We start from the raw sequence: 17,592 nt of genomic DNA on the forward strand, positions 1-17,592 counted from the left end.
TGCACATGATTTGGTTCTACTGAGATGAACAGTCAGTTTAGGAATCGTTGCTTTTTAACAATGGCTGCATTTTAAACTTATTTGAAAGGTGAACATAGAGTCATACAGACTGGAGACAGATCCTTCAGTCCATGCCGGCCATTATCCCAAACTAAACTGTCCTACCTGCTGCTCCTGGCCCATATCCCTCCAGACCTTTCCTATTCATATACTTACCCAAGTGTCTTTTAAACATTGTAACTGTACCCACATCCACCACTTCCTCAGGAAGTTCATTCCACACTCGAACCACCGTCTGTGTAAACATTTGCCCATCATGTCCTCTTTAAAATCTCTCTCCTCTCACCTTAAAGATGTGCCCTCCCAGTCTAGAAATCCCCCATTGTAGGAAATATTCTGTGGATCCTATCTGTACCTTTCATGATTTTACAAACCTCTAAGTCAACTCTGGCTGTTTGTCAGGCATACCAAATGACTAACATCTGGGCTAAGGTGCCCATAGGAACTGTCATTGCTTGCAAAATAAAATGTGGAAGAAGTGCAGCTGGTAATTTCCTATGAAATGGCTAGATAAAGCAAGCAGGCAGGCAGTTAAAATGATAGCATTATATGAGAGCAGTGGACCATTTAGCCCTAAGATTACTCTGCTATTTAATAATAGTTGAGTGACCCTTCAACACCATGTTCTATGTTGTTTCAACATCTCAATTCCGTTAGCGCCCAGAAATCTACCAAGCTCAATTTTGCCTATTTGCAACACTTCAGCCCTGTCAGGCAGAGTATTTTCAAGATTCACAACCCACTGAGTGAAGCAATTTCATCTCACCTGTGTGTGAAATAAATACTCAATCTCACATGTGCAACATCTGCTCACTATAACTCCAGGCTAAGGCAGGTCAAAGAAAAGTAACTCCAACCAGTGTTAGAAACATATTTTAAATATTTTAATAAAGGAGAAACCGGTCATTTGTTATCATTTTCAAATTACAGCATGGACAATATTTATGGCCCAAGGTAATGCTACCAAATGTAGTGCATCACAGCTCAGTTTCTGGTAGAACACCGTGATTAAGTGCAAATAAAAAAATAGCGGCCATCAACGCTCCATTGGCCCACTTTACAAACAGCGTCAGACAAATTGTTCAGTCAAGGCCTCAATTCTTCAAATGCTTTTCCATATCATATTGGAGAGAAACTTTTCCAAATACCAGGACTTCATCCAAATCCTATTTCAGATGCTCATAATTTGTATTGCTGTCTTCTCGTAAATGATACTGTGATAAGAATTACACTGATTGCCCTGTCCTTAATTAGTTTCTTTGTCTATGTACATAATATATAATAATCTATCTGGAGTAAGACACTGATAAAGCTTCCTGCTCTGCTCGCTGGGTTACATTTTAGACTGTAAAGTTACATAAATTAGATGTGATCTGAGGTTCAAACTCCACCGAGGGATTTAGGTTCAATCTATTAATAAATAAAGGAGTTTGTTTGCACCAGTCATGGGTGAACAATTTGGGGATTCCTTATCCCAGAACTGGGAATGTCAGTGCATCAGCAGCTTCGATAGTCAACAGGCGAGTACTGAAATACTGGCAGTGCCCACTCGACAGAAAGTACTTTTGCACCAGAGGTCCAGTTACACCACCGTTCCACTTGGCGAATTAGCCTGATTCTGTGCCGACAACAAACCCTAAAAATACAGAACATACGCTGGTTATCACAATGCAACGGACAACAAAGGGGACCACAACCATGAAAATTAACATCAAAGAGGGACAGGCAGGTATGGCACAAAAGATTTTTGCCTTGGAAATTTGGAGCTCAATTACAATTCAAAAGAGAACCAAGGCAAAAAACAAGAAGAAATTGACATCAGGAAGCAGGATTAATTTGATACCTCTTTCAAAGAGCTAACACCAGCACAATGGGGAAAATGGCCTTCTTCACTATGATTCCATAAGCACTAAACGATAACCATTGATCCAGCACCCATCAAATCTGGGAAAAAGGGGAAGGGTTTAAAAGAAAACATAAATGGAGCTGGTGTGGGAAAATAATATTGAGGTGCACAATCCAGTTAAATGGCACAGCAGGCACTGCTCCCCTGAACCACCACCCAGGAGACAGGGCTTGTTTATAGAGTATTTACCTACACCTATAACGTGCATTCACTGACACCAAGTGCCATCCTAAAGCTTTAAATGACATTAAAAAAATGAAAGCTACACTGTTCCCTTCAAATAAATGTTCCGATTGGTTATGTAGAGAAGCGTGATAAGGAAATGTCAAAGTGGATGATCCCAACTAACACCGAAGAGAAACGAAGAGTGAGACATTAAGCAATAATGAGGCACAGTTATTCAGGTTTCTCAGAATAGAGACAGGAGACAAACAGCAAGACATCCCCAAATGGAGGGATGACAAGGGATTGATGGGAAATCTCTGACAAAGGTACAAGGATGTGAAGGTGCCAAAGGAGGGACTGTGATGGAATATGGGGATGTGTAAAACAGCAGCAAATTTCTACTGAATATACTAAACTATACTAATCACCAATGACCCATATTTAACCCCTGTGCTGTTACTCATTTAACCCACTAGTCAGAAAAATACTAGCTAGGGCTCTGATAGTCAAGTCAAGTCCTGATGGCAAGGCCTTACACAGAATTCAGTGAGAAGAGGGGAGAGTCAGCGTGAGCTGCGATACACCATGCACAGAAACCACCATTTAGGATTATTCTTTTAATATTCACTCCCCTCCAATGCACAGTAGCAGCAGTGTGCACCATCTATAAGATACACTGCACTAGTTCAGCAAGGATTTTCTGACAGCATCTTCTAAATCTGCAGGCTCCACGCCTGAAGGGAACGTTAGCAGCAGACGCCTGGGAACACGATCCTCTCCAAGACTCCCACCATCATGAAGTAGAAATATATCACCGTTCCTTCATTGTCCCGAGGTCAAAATCCTGGAATTCCCTCTCTAACAGCACTGTCGGTCTCCCTCCACCATATGGACAGCAATGGTTCACAAGGCAGCTCACCGCCATCTTCTCAAAGGGCAATTAGGGATGGGCCTTGCCAGCAACACCTGCACACTCTGAACAATTTTTTCAGAAGTACCAGAGTGTTGTGTTCAGGTTTGGACACATTAGGAAGGATATAAGAGTCATAGAGATGTACAGCACGGAAACAGATCCTTTGGTCCAACTCGTCCATGCCGATCAGATATCGCAACCTAATCTAGTCCCACCTGGCCCATATCCCTCCAAACCCTTCCTATTCATATATTCATCCAGATGCCTTTTAAATGTTGCAACTGTACCAGCCTCCACCACTTCCTCTGGCAGCTCGTTCCATACACATACCACCCTCTGAGTGAAAAAGTTGCCCCTTAGGTCTCTTTTATGTCTTTCTCTTCTCACCCTAAACCTATGCCCTCTAGTTCTGGACTCCCCCACCCCAGGGAAAACACTTTGTCTATTTATATTGGTCTTGGAAGGAGTGCAGCACAAATTACCAGAATTATACCTCAATCTTCCAAAGATTAAATTAAGATGAGAGTTTACATCAGCTATGGTATCATTCCCAGGAATTTGGAAGGTAACAGAACAATTTGAACAGAGCTTGCAAGATATTAAGGGGAAGTGATCAGGTAGATGGAATGGTATGATTCCCACTTGTTGGGAGATTTAGGAAGTGTAGGAATCACCTGAAATTTAAGGCCTAATTGTTCAGGAATTAAGAAATACTTCTACACAGGGTGGTAGAAACTTGGAACTGACTCCTGCAAATTACAATTGATTCAAGATATAAATTTTAAATGAGATTGATAGGTTTTTATAACCAAAGTTATTCAGGAATGTGGTAAGAGACCATGTTCAGTACTGTGTATGGAGTTAGATGCATATGTTACTGACTGGGGAAAAAAACTTGAGAGCTGTTCCTATAACTGGAGTTGGGGAACTAGATTAAGGAGAGCACCTTCAGGAAAGGATGGAGAATAAGAGTAGCAAAGAAGAAGATTCCCATGCAAGTGTCTAGTAAATGGAGCAAGGAATCAGGGTATAATTACATTTTATTTGATATACTGAACAAACGTGCATTAGAGAATAAATTAATCTCATCCCCCTTCTCTCTCTATTCCACAGTAAGATGCATACAAAGTAAACCATTTGGCACCTCTAGTCTGTTCTGTCATTCAATAAGATCACAATTGATCTATTTGTGTGCCAAATTTCACATTACCATCTACCCCTGATAAGCCTGGATTCCCCAAAAATCTATCCATTACTGTCTTAAAAATATTCAGTGACCCATCTTCATGGGGTCATGGGTTTCAAAAGTGCTGTCAAAGGACCTTTGGTGAATTTCTGCCGTACATCTTGTAGATGGTACACAATTAATGTGGGTGGTGGGAGGAGTGGAGATTTGTGAATGTAGCACCAACCAAGCAGGCTGATTTGTCAGTCAGTAAGTCATTAGCCTTCGTGATTATATGCTGTACCTGAACATTAAGCTTTTGTGACTCGTGTGCTCAAACATCTTTGCACCTCAGAATTCCACAGCCATTCTCCATTTTATTCGACCTGCCAAAGTGCACAATTCCACAGTATGCTTCATCTGTCAAATCCTTATATATTCTGCACACTTGCTAACCAAGATTGACTCCTGGTCAAACAATGTTTTGATATTAAAATTCTCATCGTTGCTTTCAAGTCACTGACGGTTTCAACTCTTCCTATCATTGTGATCTCCTGCAGACCCACATATCTGTGGTAAACTAATTATGGTTTCTTAGGCAATCCCGATTTTGACTGCCCGAGCAATGGCAGACGTGCTGTCACTGTCTGGGCTCTAAAGTCTCAAATTCCATCCCTAAACCTTTCTTTTCTTCCTTGACTGTGCGCTTTCAGCAAGCTTTTTTTTGCCACCTGACCTCATATCTCCTTAAATGAACTGTGCTTCACTCCACTCCGTCAAAGAGGCATTTTATTTATAACTACAAATTGTCGTTCCAAGTTCAGAACCCCTCCATCTGTGAGGGGAGGGCTTCACCCATTGTTTTCTGCTCGCTTTTGCTACTTCCGTAGCATTTCAGATGAATAGCAAACAACACTTACTTTTATAGCACCTTAAAAGGTGTGAGAAGTCGCAAGATACTTCACACGAGCAAAATAAGGAGATAAAAGGACAAATGATTGGTCACAAAGATGAGCTTTTCGTGGTCTTAGGAAGGAGAAATTTAAGGGTGCAATTCCAGAACTTAGGATATAGGCTTTCGGAGCAAAGAAAACCAGGAATATGCAAGGGACTAAAATGAGAAGATTGAAGCAGCGTGGGAGGGTAGTAGGGCTGGAGACGTTATGGAAAAATGGAGATTGCATAACTGTACAAAAATGCTTTAAGAGGACTCTTGTGGTGGAGTGGGAGCCAGAAAGACCATGTTCAAGTTCCACCTACTCTGGAAACGTGTTATAATCTTCCCAAACAGGTTGATTAAAATAACCGCACTGCTCCGAGAGCCTGTCTTTCCTGTTACAACTGTCCAGCACACACAACATCTTGAGCTCTTCCCAAACAACGCTTTGTGATGGTTTATTAACACCTGACTACCAATTATAACATTATTTCTCCAGCACCCTTAATGTAGGAAAACACTCTGTGGTGTTTCACAGGAGTGTCAGCAATCAAAATTAGACACCAAGCTGCATAAGAATATTTTTGGAGACGTCAGTCAGAAGTGTGGGTTTTAAAAGCGGCTTTGAAACGAATGAGGTGAAAAGAGGTGGAGGACATTAGGGAAGAATTCCAGAGTTTAGGGCCCGTGCACTGAGGCACTGCCACCAATAATTAAAATCCAAGGGTTCACCAATAGCCAGAACGGGAGGAGCACAGAGATCTCGGGAAGGTTTGAAGGCTGCAGGAGGTTACCGGGGTAACGGCCCTGGTCAGTCTCCATGCCTCCCATACTCACCACTTTACCTGGCCGTGCCCATGTGCAAATGAAGCCTTCTTGGCAAGCAGTGACTATGCAGTCCTCCAAGAATATCAACACCGTTAGTCTCTCGTGTGCGATCTTTTTACAGACCAGAGGCTCCAGCAAGGGCACTTCGTCCATGCGGGGACACAAGGTGGTCCCCAAAGTCTTGGCAGTGTCGAGTTTGTTCCGCGTGACCAGGTTGAGCTTATCGTTGCTCTTGCTAATGACATGGCTGATGCTGTGGTTCCGCTTGTGCTCCTTCTCTGCGCTCTTGTCTTTGCGGTCATGCAGCGTCAGCGTGGCAAACTTGCTGATGCTGAAGGGCACTCCCCCGTCCGTCGAGTGGGCCTTGCTGTTGGCGTTCGTGACGGCCGGGTGCGGAAGACTGTTCGACCGGGAGAGCGAGTGCGGAATGGAGTTAGCCATGTTGGCTTCCAGCGCGAGGCTGCTGGTGTGGCTTCCACAGCTCAGGGAGCTGGGCACGGTCGTGTTCACCATGTTCGTGTGTGTCCGAGCTCGTGAGAGGGGCTGATGGGGGAACAGAATGTCTTCCGTCAGGTCCCACAGACAAAACTGAGTGTCCTGCCCCACTGAGCCGAAGCGGTAAGTCACGTTCGTCGCCCGGCCGTCTGTGGAGTTGTGCTTGGACAGTCGGGATAAAGTGCTGTTGGTCCGATTGCGGCCTAGCGGGGCATGCTCCTGAAAGTCCTCGTCGCTGCCGCTGAACTCGGGCTGCTCCCCGTCGTCCACGCTGCTTGTGTAAGGGTCGAAGGCCACCACGCTGACCCAGGACTTGTGGCCGTGACCACGGGCGACCACCCGACAGTCCCAAAAGGACCAGACCGTCACCAGGTCGTCCTCCCCGCCCGTCACGATGTACCGGCCGTCTGGGCTCCAGCACACGCACAGCAGCCCGCCAAAGTAGCTCTTCATTGCGCCGTACAGCTCCATTGAGTCAAAGTGGAAGACCCGCAGGCTGCCATCTTGACTGGCACATGCCACGTACTTGCCGTCGGGGGCAAAGGCGAACTCATGGAGGGCACCCTCCCCGACGGACCACTTCAGGAGCGGGTTGCGGCTCGACTTGCTTTTGCAGGTGTAGACGGTGAAGCCCGGCCCCTGCTTCAGCGGCTGGTAGTGAGGTGCGGTGGTGCCACACGGGTGCTCTACATTGTACAAGTAGAGGTTGCCACTGGTGTGGGCGACAAGGAAAAGACTCTCAGACTCCGGCATCCACTTCAAACAGGTCACCTTGGTCTTGTCGATGAACCTCTGCACAGCAAAGAGGAGGAAACCACCTTTAAACTTTCGAACACGAGAAAGCAGGAAAACAGGGTGTGGGAATGCAACCCATCTCACACAGGAGACTCCTTTTAAAAAGTTCTGTTCATCGGACATGGCTGTCCTTGGACAGGACAGTACTTACTGCCCGTCACTAATAGGGCAGACTGTGAGAGGATGGTGGATTACCTTCCCTAAAAGACCAGCTAGACATTTTGTTTGTACAACAATTGATGGTAGTCTCACAGTCACCATTAATCCAGAATTTATTAACTCAGTGTTAATTTCATCAGTTGCCATGGTGGTATTTGAACCTTTTGTCACCACAGCATTAACTCCAGAGCCTCTGGATTATTATTAGATTGGATTAGATTCCCTACAGTGTGGAAACAGACTCTTCGGCCCAACCAGTCCACACTGACCCTCCGAAGAGTAACCCATCCAGACCCATTTCCCTCTGACTAATGCACCGAACACTAATGGGCAATTTAGCACGGCCAATTCACCGAACCTGCAGATTTAGATTAGGTTAGATTACTTACAGTGTGGAAACAGGCCCTTCAGCCCAAGTAGTCCACACCGACCCTCCAAAGAGCAACCCACCCAGACCCATTCCCCTACATTTACCCCTTCACCTAACACGATGGGCAATTTAGCTTGGTTAATTCACCTAACCTGCACATCTTTGGACTGTGGGAGGAAACCGGAGCACCCAGAGGAAACCCACAGACACGGGGAGGACATGCAAACTTCACACAGACAGTCGCCCGAGGCTGGAGTCAAAACAGGAACGCTGGTGCTGCGAGGCAGCCGTGTTAACCACTGAGGAACCGTGCCGTCCTATTACTCTAGTGGCATGACCACTACTACACCAATGGAGAGTGCTGGGGTCGAAGCCCCCAGGAGTGGGGGATACCCAAGGTATGCCTAGGTGCTGTAAATAACAAAGCAGACTTCAAAACACCAAACTCAAGAAGCATATTGAGCACAGGTGAAAAAAAGACACACTTTGTCAATGCAATGTCTCTTCCATTCATCAGGACAATTCACAAGAATGCCAACATTTAAACTGCATGAGAGGAGAGTGCTGGTTGGCTGGCAAGTGAAGTCCTAAACTGATTCTGCAATTAAACAATATTTGCTGGGTAATGCTGGACGTGTGAAGAATTACAATGGCAACCAATTGAGGATGGTCAGTTGGGCTTGCAATGTATTGCATTTGCTTACAATAGAAGCTGTGTATACTAATACAGAGGGCCCTGTTCTCCCCTGACAAAGAACTGGTGCACACATTGGGCTTGTCGCAACAAAACAGGGGTCAACAATTGGCTGGTTAATTTCTCAGGGCATTGTCCTGACCAATCAGGATTAACACATTTGGTTTAAAATCTGTATCTACCAATCAACACCCTCCTCTCATGCAGCATAAATGTTGGTCTTCCCCTTTAGAGGTATTCTTGAAGTTTCACCAAAATGGGCCTTTTTTTTCAGCAATGGTCAAGTTCTTCAGTACCAAAGGAAAAAGGGACAATCACACACTCCATTATCCAAGTCATTGTAAAGTCTGCTCTGGGATACAGAAAGGACTGGGTTTAAATCGAACCAAAAGAATTCTACGAGATCTTGGATGCCATTCATTCTGTTCCTTCAACAAGGACCGGTGGCTCAGTGGTTAGCACTGCTGCCTCACAGCACCAGGGTCCCAGGCTCGATTCCAGCCTCAGGCGACTGTCTATGTGCAGTTTGCACATTCTCCCAGTGTCTGCGTGGCTTTCCTCCCACAGTCCAAAGATGTGTGGGTCAGGTAAATTGGCCATGCTAAATTGCCCGTAGTGTTAGGTGCATTAGTCAGAGGGAAATGGGTCTGGGTCTGGGTGGGTTACTCTTCGGAGGTTCGGTGTGGACTGGTTGGGCTGAAGGGCCTGTAGGGAATCTAATCTAAAAAAAAAGGAAAACAAAATGTTTTTAAATAAGGCAAAAGAAATCCCAGCACTACATGACAGATCAATTGTGAGGGAAAGGATGGGACATGACTGGAGGACGGGAAGAATGGAGTTATCAGATTAAAAAGAAACCTTTCCAAATGTAACAGAATAGAGTGAATGGGAAGGAAGATCACACTGAACGGTCCTCTCACTGCGGAGAAGCAAGACCACTGGGCATCTCTCAGTAACTTCCCTTTTCCCATTTACCCCCCTGGAAAGGAAATAAATACTCAATACTTTAAACCAAAGCTCAAAGACAAATGGAACTAAGGCAAGGTAGACTCAGGTACACCGAAGACCAAACACGACTTGCACTGACATAGCACATTTAATGCAGCAAAAGTGTTTTGGACACAATGTGACATTGAGCCACATTAGGGGATGTACAAGAGAGATGAGCAAAAGCTTGTTCAGAGAATTAATGTGGAATTTCTAGCTTAAGGCTGTCTTAGGTTCAGAGCTATTATAAACATAAGAATGCTACTGTAATGAGCAATGTCAACTGGTAAATGTATATCTGGGGTGAGGATCTGAGAGGCAGTGGAACAATAGTTACTGCCTGACTAAAATGGTGCAGGTGTTAGCATTGACCTCACCCCTTTGTATAAGGTGAGTTTAGGGATGATGTCATTTTGTGTGTAGAAATGGTGTTCAGTTATTTTGGAAAACATGCCTTCATTGCTAACTTAGACCTGTTGACTTGTGCCAATTTAAATACTGTGGTCCAGTTGCATGTTTAATCGAGGATATTGATAAATGTTTCTAACTTTGTTTTTGAGCAAGTCCAAATACACCACTGTTCAGCTCAAATGCAGTAGGTATCAGTACTACATGACCACCTCATGTAATAAGTGCTCCAAGGACCGAAAGCACATGAAAAAGGTGCTCAACAGAAGCTGCTGACGATTAAATGCGAGGGGAGGAGTAGGTACAAGGGACCTGGAAGTTGGTGGAGCACCAGGGCCCATCATTTCTCTTCCTTGGCTCTGACTGCAAGGACAAGGGCAGCATTCCAGGGGCTTTCTCAGTCACTGCACATGGACAGGACAACAGAAACCACTGCCCCATTAGGCCATTGTTACTGTATGAATTACAGTCAATCCTCAAACGTGCAATGCATACTCGGGCAATCACACTACCTCTTCATTGAACAACTTGCTGGTTTCTTTCTTGATCGGATCCAGGTACTGGACTTGTCCTGCAGAGAAGCCAACTACAAGCGAGACACTGTCGGGCGTGGCAGTGAACTGGTTAAAATCGTGGCAGGTGGGTTGTGTCCCTTTGTAGATACGTTTGTCAATGGGTTTACTCAGATCTGCTGCCTAAGGAGAACATAAGAGGTTCAGTTTTAGTCAGTATGACTGTGGGTCTCAGTACTGTACTACAAGCAGCTAAAAATGTACAAGTCTTATCAAATGAAAGACCCAAATTCCAACGGGGTGACAAAGCTGTGACTGTAAACGAGGAGCCAAGCATTTGCTGAGGGTATAACGGAACAGCTTTAATGTGACTAAATGACCAGGCATTACATGTTAGGAAAGTAAGCAGGCCATTCAGCCCACTGATGTTGATCCATTATTCAATTTAATGATGTTTGTTCTCTTTCTTAACTTCCATCTACTTAGCTTTGTTTCCATAACTCCTTTTATAAAAATGTATCCATTCACAGGATGAGAGTGTCACTTTGGTACCTATGCCCTTGAGAAGCAGGTTATGTGCCTTGTAAAATAAAAACATATCAATCTCATTTGTTAAGTTTTCAACTGACTTCCTCAACAATGTCCCCATCAAACACTCCCAGGACAGGAGCACAGGTAGATATAGAGTAAAGCCTCCTCTACACTGTCCGCATGAAACACTCCCAGGACAGGGACAGAACAGGGTTAGATACAGAGTAAAGCCTCCTCTACACTGTCCGCATGAAACACTCCCAGGACAGGGACAGCAAAGGGTTAGATACAGAGTAAAGCTCCTTGAGAGGCGGGGGTGGTGGGGGAGGTCCAGATTTCCATCACCCTCTGCTCTGACTGATGCGTAGGCTCTGCTCAGTCTGGCCATACAGAGGCTTCAGCCAAATACAAAAACCTTACCACAACCACACGAGAGGTGAGAAACAGGAGTAGGCCTTTCATATGCCTTTTCAGCCAGCTTTGCTACTGAATAAAATCATTACTGCTCTCCCCAGGATGAAGGCAGCATGAGACAGATACAGAATAAAACTCTCTCTCCACTTTTTATCAGAAAGTAAATCTTCCTTTACACTGTCCCCATCAAATACTCCCCGGGCTGTGACAGCATGGGGTTAGATACAGAGTAAAGCTCCCTCTACACTGTCCCCATCAAACACTCCAAGAACAAGGACATCACAGGGTTAGTTACGGAATATTTTTTTTTATAATTAGAATTCCTACAATGTGGAAACAGGCCATTCAGCCCAACAAGACCACACCGACCGTCCGAACAGTATCCCACCCAGACCCATTTCCCTACTGACTTTCGGCAGGATGTTACTCATGCCCCCCCCCACACATTAACAACACAGAGGTGGAATGAGTGGAGAGTGTCAAGCTCCTGGGAGTGGTCATCCACAACAAGCTTTCTTGGACTCTTCATGTGGACGCACTGGTTACAAAGGCCCAACAATGTCTCAGGCAGCTGAGGAAATTTGGATTGACGGCAAATACCCTTGCCAACTTTTATAGGTGCACCATCGAGAGCATTCTGTCTGGATGTATCACTACCTGGTATGGCAACTGTACCATTCAAGATCGGAGATGGTTACAGAGAGTGGTGAACTCGGCCCAGACAATCACAAAGGCCAACCTCCCATCTATAGAACCCATCTACCAGGCCCACTGTCAAGGAAAGGCCACCAACGTTCTCAAAGATCCATCCCACCCTGGCAATGTTTTTCTACAACCTCTACCATCGGGGAGAAGGTACAGAAGCCTGAACACGCACCAACCGGTTTCGAAACAGCTTCTACCCTACTGTATCAGAATATGAATGGACTCTCAAACTCTTAACATTGCCCTGTACCTGTGTTTTTGTTTCTGCTGCTGTTTACCTATTATTTACTATCTAAGCGACTTAACTCTGTGATCTGCCTGTATTGCTCACAAGACAAAGCTTTTCACTGTGCCTCAGTACACGTGACAATAAATTCAAATCAATTTATTTACCCGACTCATACCGTACACCCTATCTGTACGGTACAGATCTATACTGTACATCCCTGAACACTACGGGCAATTTAGCATGGCCAATTCTCCTAACCTGCACATCTTTGGATTGTGGGAGGAAACCCACGGGGAGAATATGCAAACTCCACACAGACAGTTGCTCAAAGCTGCAATTGAACGCTAGGTGCTGTGAGGCAGCAGTGCTAACCACTGAGCCACCTCTTCTGTTGCCCAGGATCTCTCCTTGCAACTTAACCCCAAGAGTCCAAGTACCTTTCTGACAAATCCACAGTACACTCCCTACACTTCCTCGGGGTTTGGTGTTCTGAACTGCTCAATGTAGACAGGGTGTGATCTCACCAGGATTTATCTAACAAAAGCATTAACTGATTCCCTTGTGTTCTAATCTTCCAGATATAAAGGACACCTTTCTATTAGCCTTTTGGACTATCTGTACTTTTATTATTAAAATGACATGAACAAAGAGCCCCAAATCTCTTTATGCCTCCACTATTTACAGCACTTCCCCATTTAGGAAGGCTGTTGTGATGATGAATTTAGTTGCCTTATAAAGAGCTTCATACCATTAGAATAAAGCTGCATCTCCCATAATCTTCAGTGATTGCAGCAGAGATAGAAGGGGAAAGGTTTAGGAAGCAAACAGGAAACAAAGAAGACTCTTTCTAGACAGCCTGATAAAACTAGTGATCACAGCATTTGTAGTCAGCACTAAATGAGGAGGCTGTCAATGAGTCCAGGCACCACTGCTGAGATAAAACAGTGTGAACCAATACAAGATGGAACACAGGACAGTGCAGAGATGCAGAATTGAGCAGCTTTGCTATCCTGAGAGTGTTGATGAGATGAATGCAAAAGGGAGCTTTACTCTGTGCTTAATTCCATAGTTAGACCTAATCTGAGAGTTTTGATGAGGACTGGGTGGAGAGAACTTTACTCCGTATCTAATCCCCGTGTTTTACCTGTCTTGGAGAGTTTGATGGGGCAGTGTAGACGAGCGTGGATCGATTTATAAATGCTGAGCTTGGTCCTCTTGACAACTCGGTGAAACTGAGGACTGCAGATAGGGAGATCAGAGTCCAAAAGTGTGGTGCTGGAAAAGCACAGCCAGTCAGGCAGCATTCGAGGAGCAGGAGAGTCGACGTTTTGAGCATAAGCTCTTCACTAGAAATATCCTGATGAACTGCTTATGCTCGAAACGTTCACTCTCCTACTCCTCTTGACAACTAGATGAGTAATTCCAATATCAGACACTATAACCTTTACAAATGCAAAATGTATTTCACAGATCAGAACGTTTCACTAACATTGCATTCTTGGAGATAGGCCTGCAGATGCTGGGGAGTCAGAGTGGATAGTGAGAGGCGCTGGAAAAAGCACAGCAGTTCAGGCTGCACCTGAGGAGCAGGAGAGTTGTCGTTTTGGGCTTAACTCTTCACCTGGTGTGTTTTTCCCAGTGCCACACTCTGACATTGTGTTCTTCTTTATTCTTTAGTTCAGCTGTACTCTATACTGGCCTGTCCATTGCACAGACACCCTTGACCATCAGATAACAGCTCTTCACCCCCTGCCACACAGGCCCCGCCATCACCTAACCTCCCACCACCCACGCCCTTCAGCTGCCGTGACTTAACATGGTCAGACCTTGCTCTGGGAACCTAACTCCCAAGCGCCCACCGATCAAACTCCAACATTTCGCCCAAACCTGACCCAAAGCCCCGAGGGTTGAGCTCTGACACTCCGTGACCCCCACCCCCCCTCCGGGCCTTGCTCTGCCATCTACCCGACTCCCTCTACCTCCACCCACCCAAAGTTGACAAAGAGAGTGCCAACACCCCACTACGACCCTCAACCCTTGACCTCTGCCGTCTGACCTCTGTGGGGGAAACCTGGTGTCACCATGACCCCCCCCCCAACCCCAAATGGGGTTGTCTCAGTAAGCCCCGCCCAGTTTGAGGGGGGTGGTCCCTGGGAGGGGTCTCCCCGGCCTCACCTTCCTGGGGCCCCGGTACAGGTAGAGGTAGAGTTCGCGGCCCACATTGAAGCAGATGCGGTCCCCACTGCCGCTCTGGTCCCTCACGTTCACCATGGAGACCCGCACCGGGTTGGTGCCCTGGGTGGCGCTCAGGGGCACCCGGTTCGGGCGGCTGTACTCGGACAGGCTCAGCAGCTTGTAGGCTCCCTCCCGGGTCCGGAACTGCGACTTGATCTCGTTCAGCTCCTTCCCTCCGCCCTCCGCCGCCATCTTCAGCCGGAACCGCGCCGACACCGACACCGCCCCCTCCTGGCCCACAGGCCTCCGCCGACACCGCCCCCTCCTGGCCCGGGCCCTCCGCCGACACCGCCCCCTCCTGGCCCGGGCCTCCGCCCCCTCCTGGCCCACAGGCCTCCGCCGACACCGCCCCCTCCTGGCCCACAGGCCTCCGCCGACACCGCCCCCTCCTGGCCCGGGCCCTCCGCCGACACCGCCCCCTCCTGGCCCGGGCCCTCCGCCGACACCGCCCCCTCCTGGCCCGGGCCTCCGCCCCGACACCGCCCCCTCCTGGCCCGGGCCTCCGCCCCCTCCTGGCCCACAGGCCTCCGCCGACACCGCCCCCTCCTGGCCCGGGCCCTCCGCCGACACCGCCCCCTCCTGGCCCGGGCCCTCCGCCGACACCGCCCCCTCCTGGCCCGGGCCTCCGCCCCCTCCTGGCCCACAGGCCTCCGCCGACACCGCCCCCTCCTGGCCCGGGCCCTCCGCCGACACCGCCCCCTCCTGGCCCACAGGCCTCCGCCGACACCGCCCCCTCCTGGCCCGGGCCTCCGCCGACACCGCCCCCTCCTGGCCGGCCTGCGCCACCCGCTGGTCCTGATGCTGACTTTGGTCTTGTCGGGGATTGATGCTCCTGCTCCTCTCCCTCAAAAACTGACCTGAAAGTGAGGGGTGACCCAGTGGATTCAGACCAGACCTGGGTCAATGATCCTCCCCTTCAGCTCAGAAAGTGTGAAAGTGCATTTAACTTGAAGCAGAAGTTTCAATAACTCAACAATATGACACTTGTCGGGAAGAAAGTTAGTTTTGAGGTTTAATTTTGTCTGAGAAAGTGTACATTACAAGCAGTTTGGGATGTGTTTTACACACTTATCGACAGCGGGTGTTGCTGGCTGGGCCAGTCTCTCATTGCCCCTTGCGAAGGTGGGGGCGAGCTCATCAAATCTGTGACAACGTTGTCACTTCAAGAGAGGCTTTGACCAGTTTCTTTTGGAGGGAGGCTGCAAGGCAGAGGTACAGAGCCGTCTTTGACAAAGTAGACAATTTGTGAGGCCTTGAGTTCTTTTTTAAAAAAAAAAGTTGGAACCACAGAGGCTGCCTGCATGTGGCCAGCTCTCTGACCAGGGCTTTTAGGTTTTGTTTTAAGCCTTTAGGGTCTCAGAATTGGAAGCTTCAGTGAAAGTGTCCGAGCTGCTATTCTTTCTGCTATTATGGGCAGCACGGCAGTTAGCACTGCTGCCTCACGGCGCCAGGGACCCATGTTCAATTCCCGCCTCAGGCGACTCTCTGTGTGGAGTTTGCACGTTCTCCCCGTGTCTGTGTGGGTTTCCTCCAGATGCTCCGGTTTCCTCCCACAATCCAAAGATGTGCGGGTCAGGGTGGATTGGCCATGCTAAATTGCCTGTAGTGTCAGGTAAAGGGGTAAATGTGGGGGAATGGGTCTGGGTGGGTTGCCCTTCGGCGGGTCGGTGTGGACTTGTTGGGCCAAAGGGCCTGTTTCCACACTGTAATCTAATCTTTCCGAATCTACTCTTGGAGCACCTTTCCTCCTGGATTGGAGAACTGCATGTGAGAAGCTGTGTCTGAACTTGCCTTTTTGCCAAGGGAGGAGTTTATGGGTTGTTACTGTACCAGAACAGTTAATTAGTAATAGGTACTGTATCTATTGTTCTGTTCAGTGTTCCAATAAAGTTATTCAAAATTTTGTTTGTATTTTAACCACAGCGTTTATATAAAGTGTGCTTTGCTTAACATCGAGTAGTTTAACCAGTCACATCTGGAATACGGCACTTCACGTCTACTTTAAAATAAGAAAAAGTTGTGTCTACGTGACCTTCTTAAAACATATTGAGGGAGTCCAGTCTGGTCCATAACAAATCACTGCAGTCCATGTGTTGTAGGTTTAACCACAATGCCCTGAGGGAGAGAACTCCAGGATTTTGGCCCAGCGACACTGAATGAATGTTGATCTATTTCCAAGTCAGGATGGTGAGTGGCTTGGAGGGGAACGTGCAGGGGGTGGTGTTCCCATGTATCTGCTGTCCTTGTCCTTCTAGATGGAAGTGGTCCTGTGTTTGGAAGGTGCTGTCTGAGGATCTTTAGTGATTTTCTACAGTGCATCTTGAAGATGGTACACACTGTTCCTGAGCGTCGGTGGTGGAGGGAGCGAATGCTTGTGCCAATCAAATTGACCACCTTGTCCTGGATGGTGTCAAGTGCATATATTTGAGCTACAAGTTTTGTTATCAGCATGGCCTCACCTTGGGGCAACACCAAACCTCAGGGGGCCAGAGAGTCTGGCACCTCAGTTGACAGCAATAGGGGAGCTGAATGAGCAGCATCAACCTGAGGTCCTTGTTTTAACATAAAGCACCACTTGGGGTCAGCAGAGTTCAATAACAATCCTGATAGACAATGGGGACACGTGACCAATGATGAGTTACTGCAACGAATGGACTCTTGCTGCAAACAGCAGAACTTGCTTCTCCAGCTCTTTGTTCAGCTGAGACTGAGAGGCCCGTGGATTTTCCTTCACAAACTTCGCAATGCCAAGGATACACTGTCTCTGCGGGCAGAAACGGCGGTGCGGTTACTCATGGGAAACCAGAGGTTTCTTAAACATTAACATCTTGTAACGTGAGGGAGAAGGTCAGATCCCCATGCACGCTCGTCTTTAGGGACTACAGGTTACCCCAGGATTGGAAGGAAGGAGACAAAATGGGCATCAATTCGAGGAATGGTGCTCAGCTCCCTTTCAGATACAAAGACATTGAACAGAAGCAGGCCATTCTGCCCCTTTAGCTCATTCAACTAGATCAGAACCTCTACTTCAAAGCTATTTTCCTGCAAAATCCTTTGATACTAGTAATATCTAAAAATCTGATT

The 17,592-nt window shown here is 47.2% G+C and overlaps 1 protein-coding gene across 4 annotated transcripts; it reads right to left on the reverse strand.

Moving 5' to 3' along the window:
- Positions 1-920: 920 nt before the first annotated feature.
- Positions 921-14,757, reverse strand: LOC122542829 (WD repeat-containing protein 20-like). Of its 4 annotated transcripts, none has more exons than XM_043680906.1 (4): positions 14,557-14,746; positions 10,395-10,577; positions 5,984-7,261; positions 921-1,696 (listed from the first exon to the last, which is right to left on the reverse strand). In XM_043680906.1, exons 1-4 carry the CDS (start codon positions 14,698-14,700, stop codon positions 1,643-1,645), a joined length of 1,659 nt encoding a protein of 552 aa, XP_043536841.1. In that variant the 5' UTR covers positions 14,701-14,746; the 3' UTR covers positions 921-1,642. The 4 variants fall into 4 exon arrangements, with proteins under 4 accessions (XP_043536841.1, XP_043536840.1, XP_043536839.1 ...); XM_043680905.1 differs by having other exon boundaries at positions 5,992-7,261; positions 14,449-14,745; XM_043680904.1 differs by having other exon boundaries at positions 14,449-14,745.
- Positions 14,758-17,592: the final 2,835 nt, after the last annotated feature.

Source organism: Chiloscyllium plagiosum, chromosome 41 (assembly GCF_004010195.1).
Source record: "Chiloscyllium plagiosum isolate BGI_BamShark_2017 chromosome 41, ASM401019v2, whole genome shotgun sequence".
Lineage (NCBI taxonomy): Eukaryota > Metazoa > Chordata > Chondrichthyes > Orectolobiformes > Hemiscylliidae > Chiloscyllium > Chiloscyllium plagiosum.

Excerpts from the sequence above, each read along its gene's own strand:
- LOC122542829 (XM_043680904.1), bottom strand. The coding sequence starts at position 14,700 with ATGGCGGCGGAGGGCGGAGGGAAGGAGCTGAACGAGATCAAGTCGCAG. Across the intron at positions 7,262-10,394 it reads GCAAGTTGTTCAATGAAGAG|AGGTTCATCGACAAGACCAA; the intron begins GTAGTGTGATTG and ends TTTGCTGTGCAG. Across the intron at positions 1,697-5,983 it reads GGGCACGGCCAGGTAAAGTG|GGTTTGTTGTCGGCACAGAA; the intron begins GTGAGTATGGGA and ends CTGTATTTTTAG.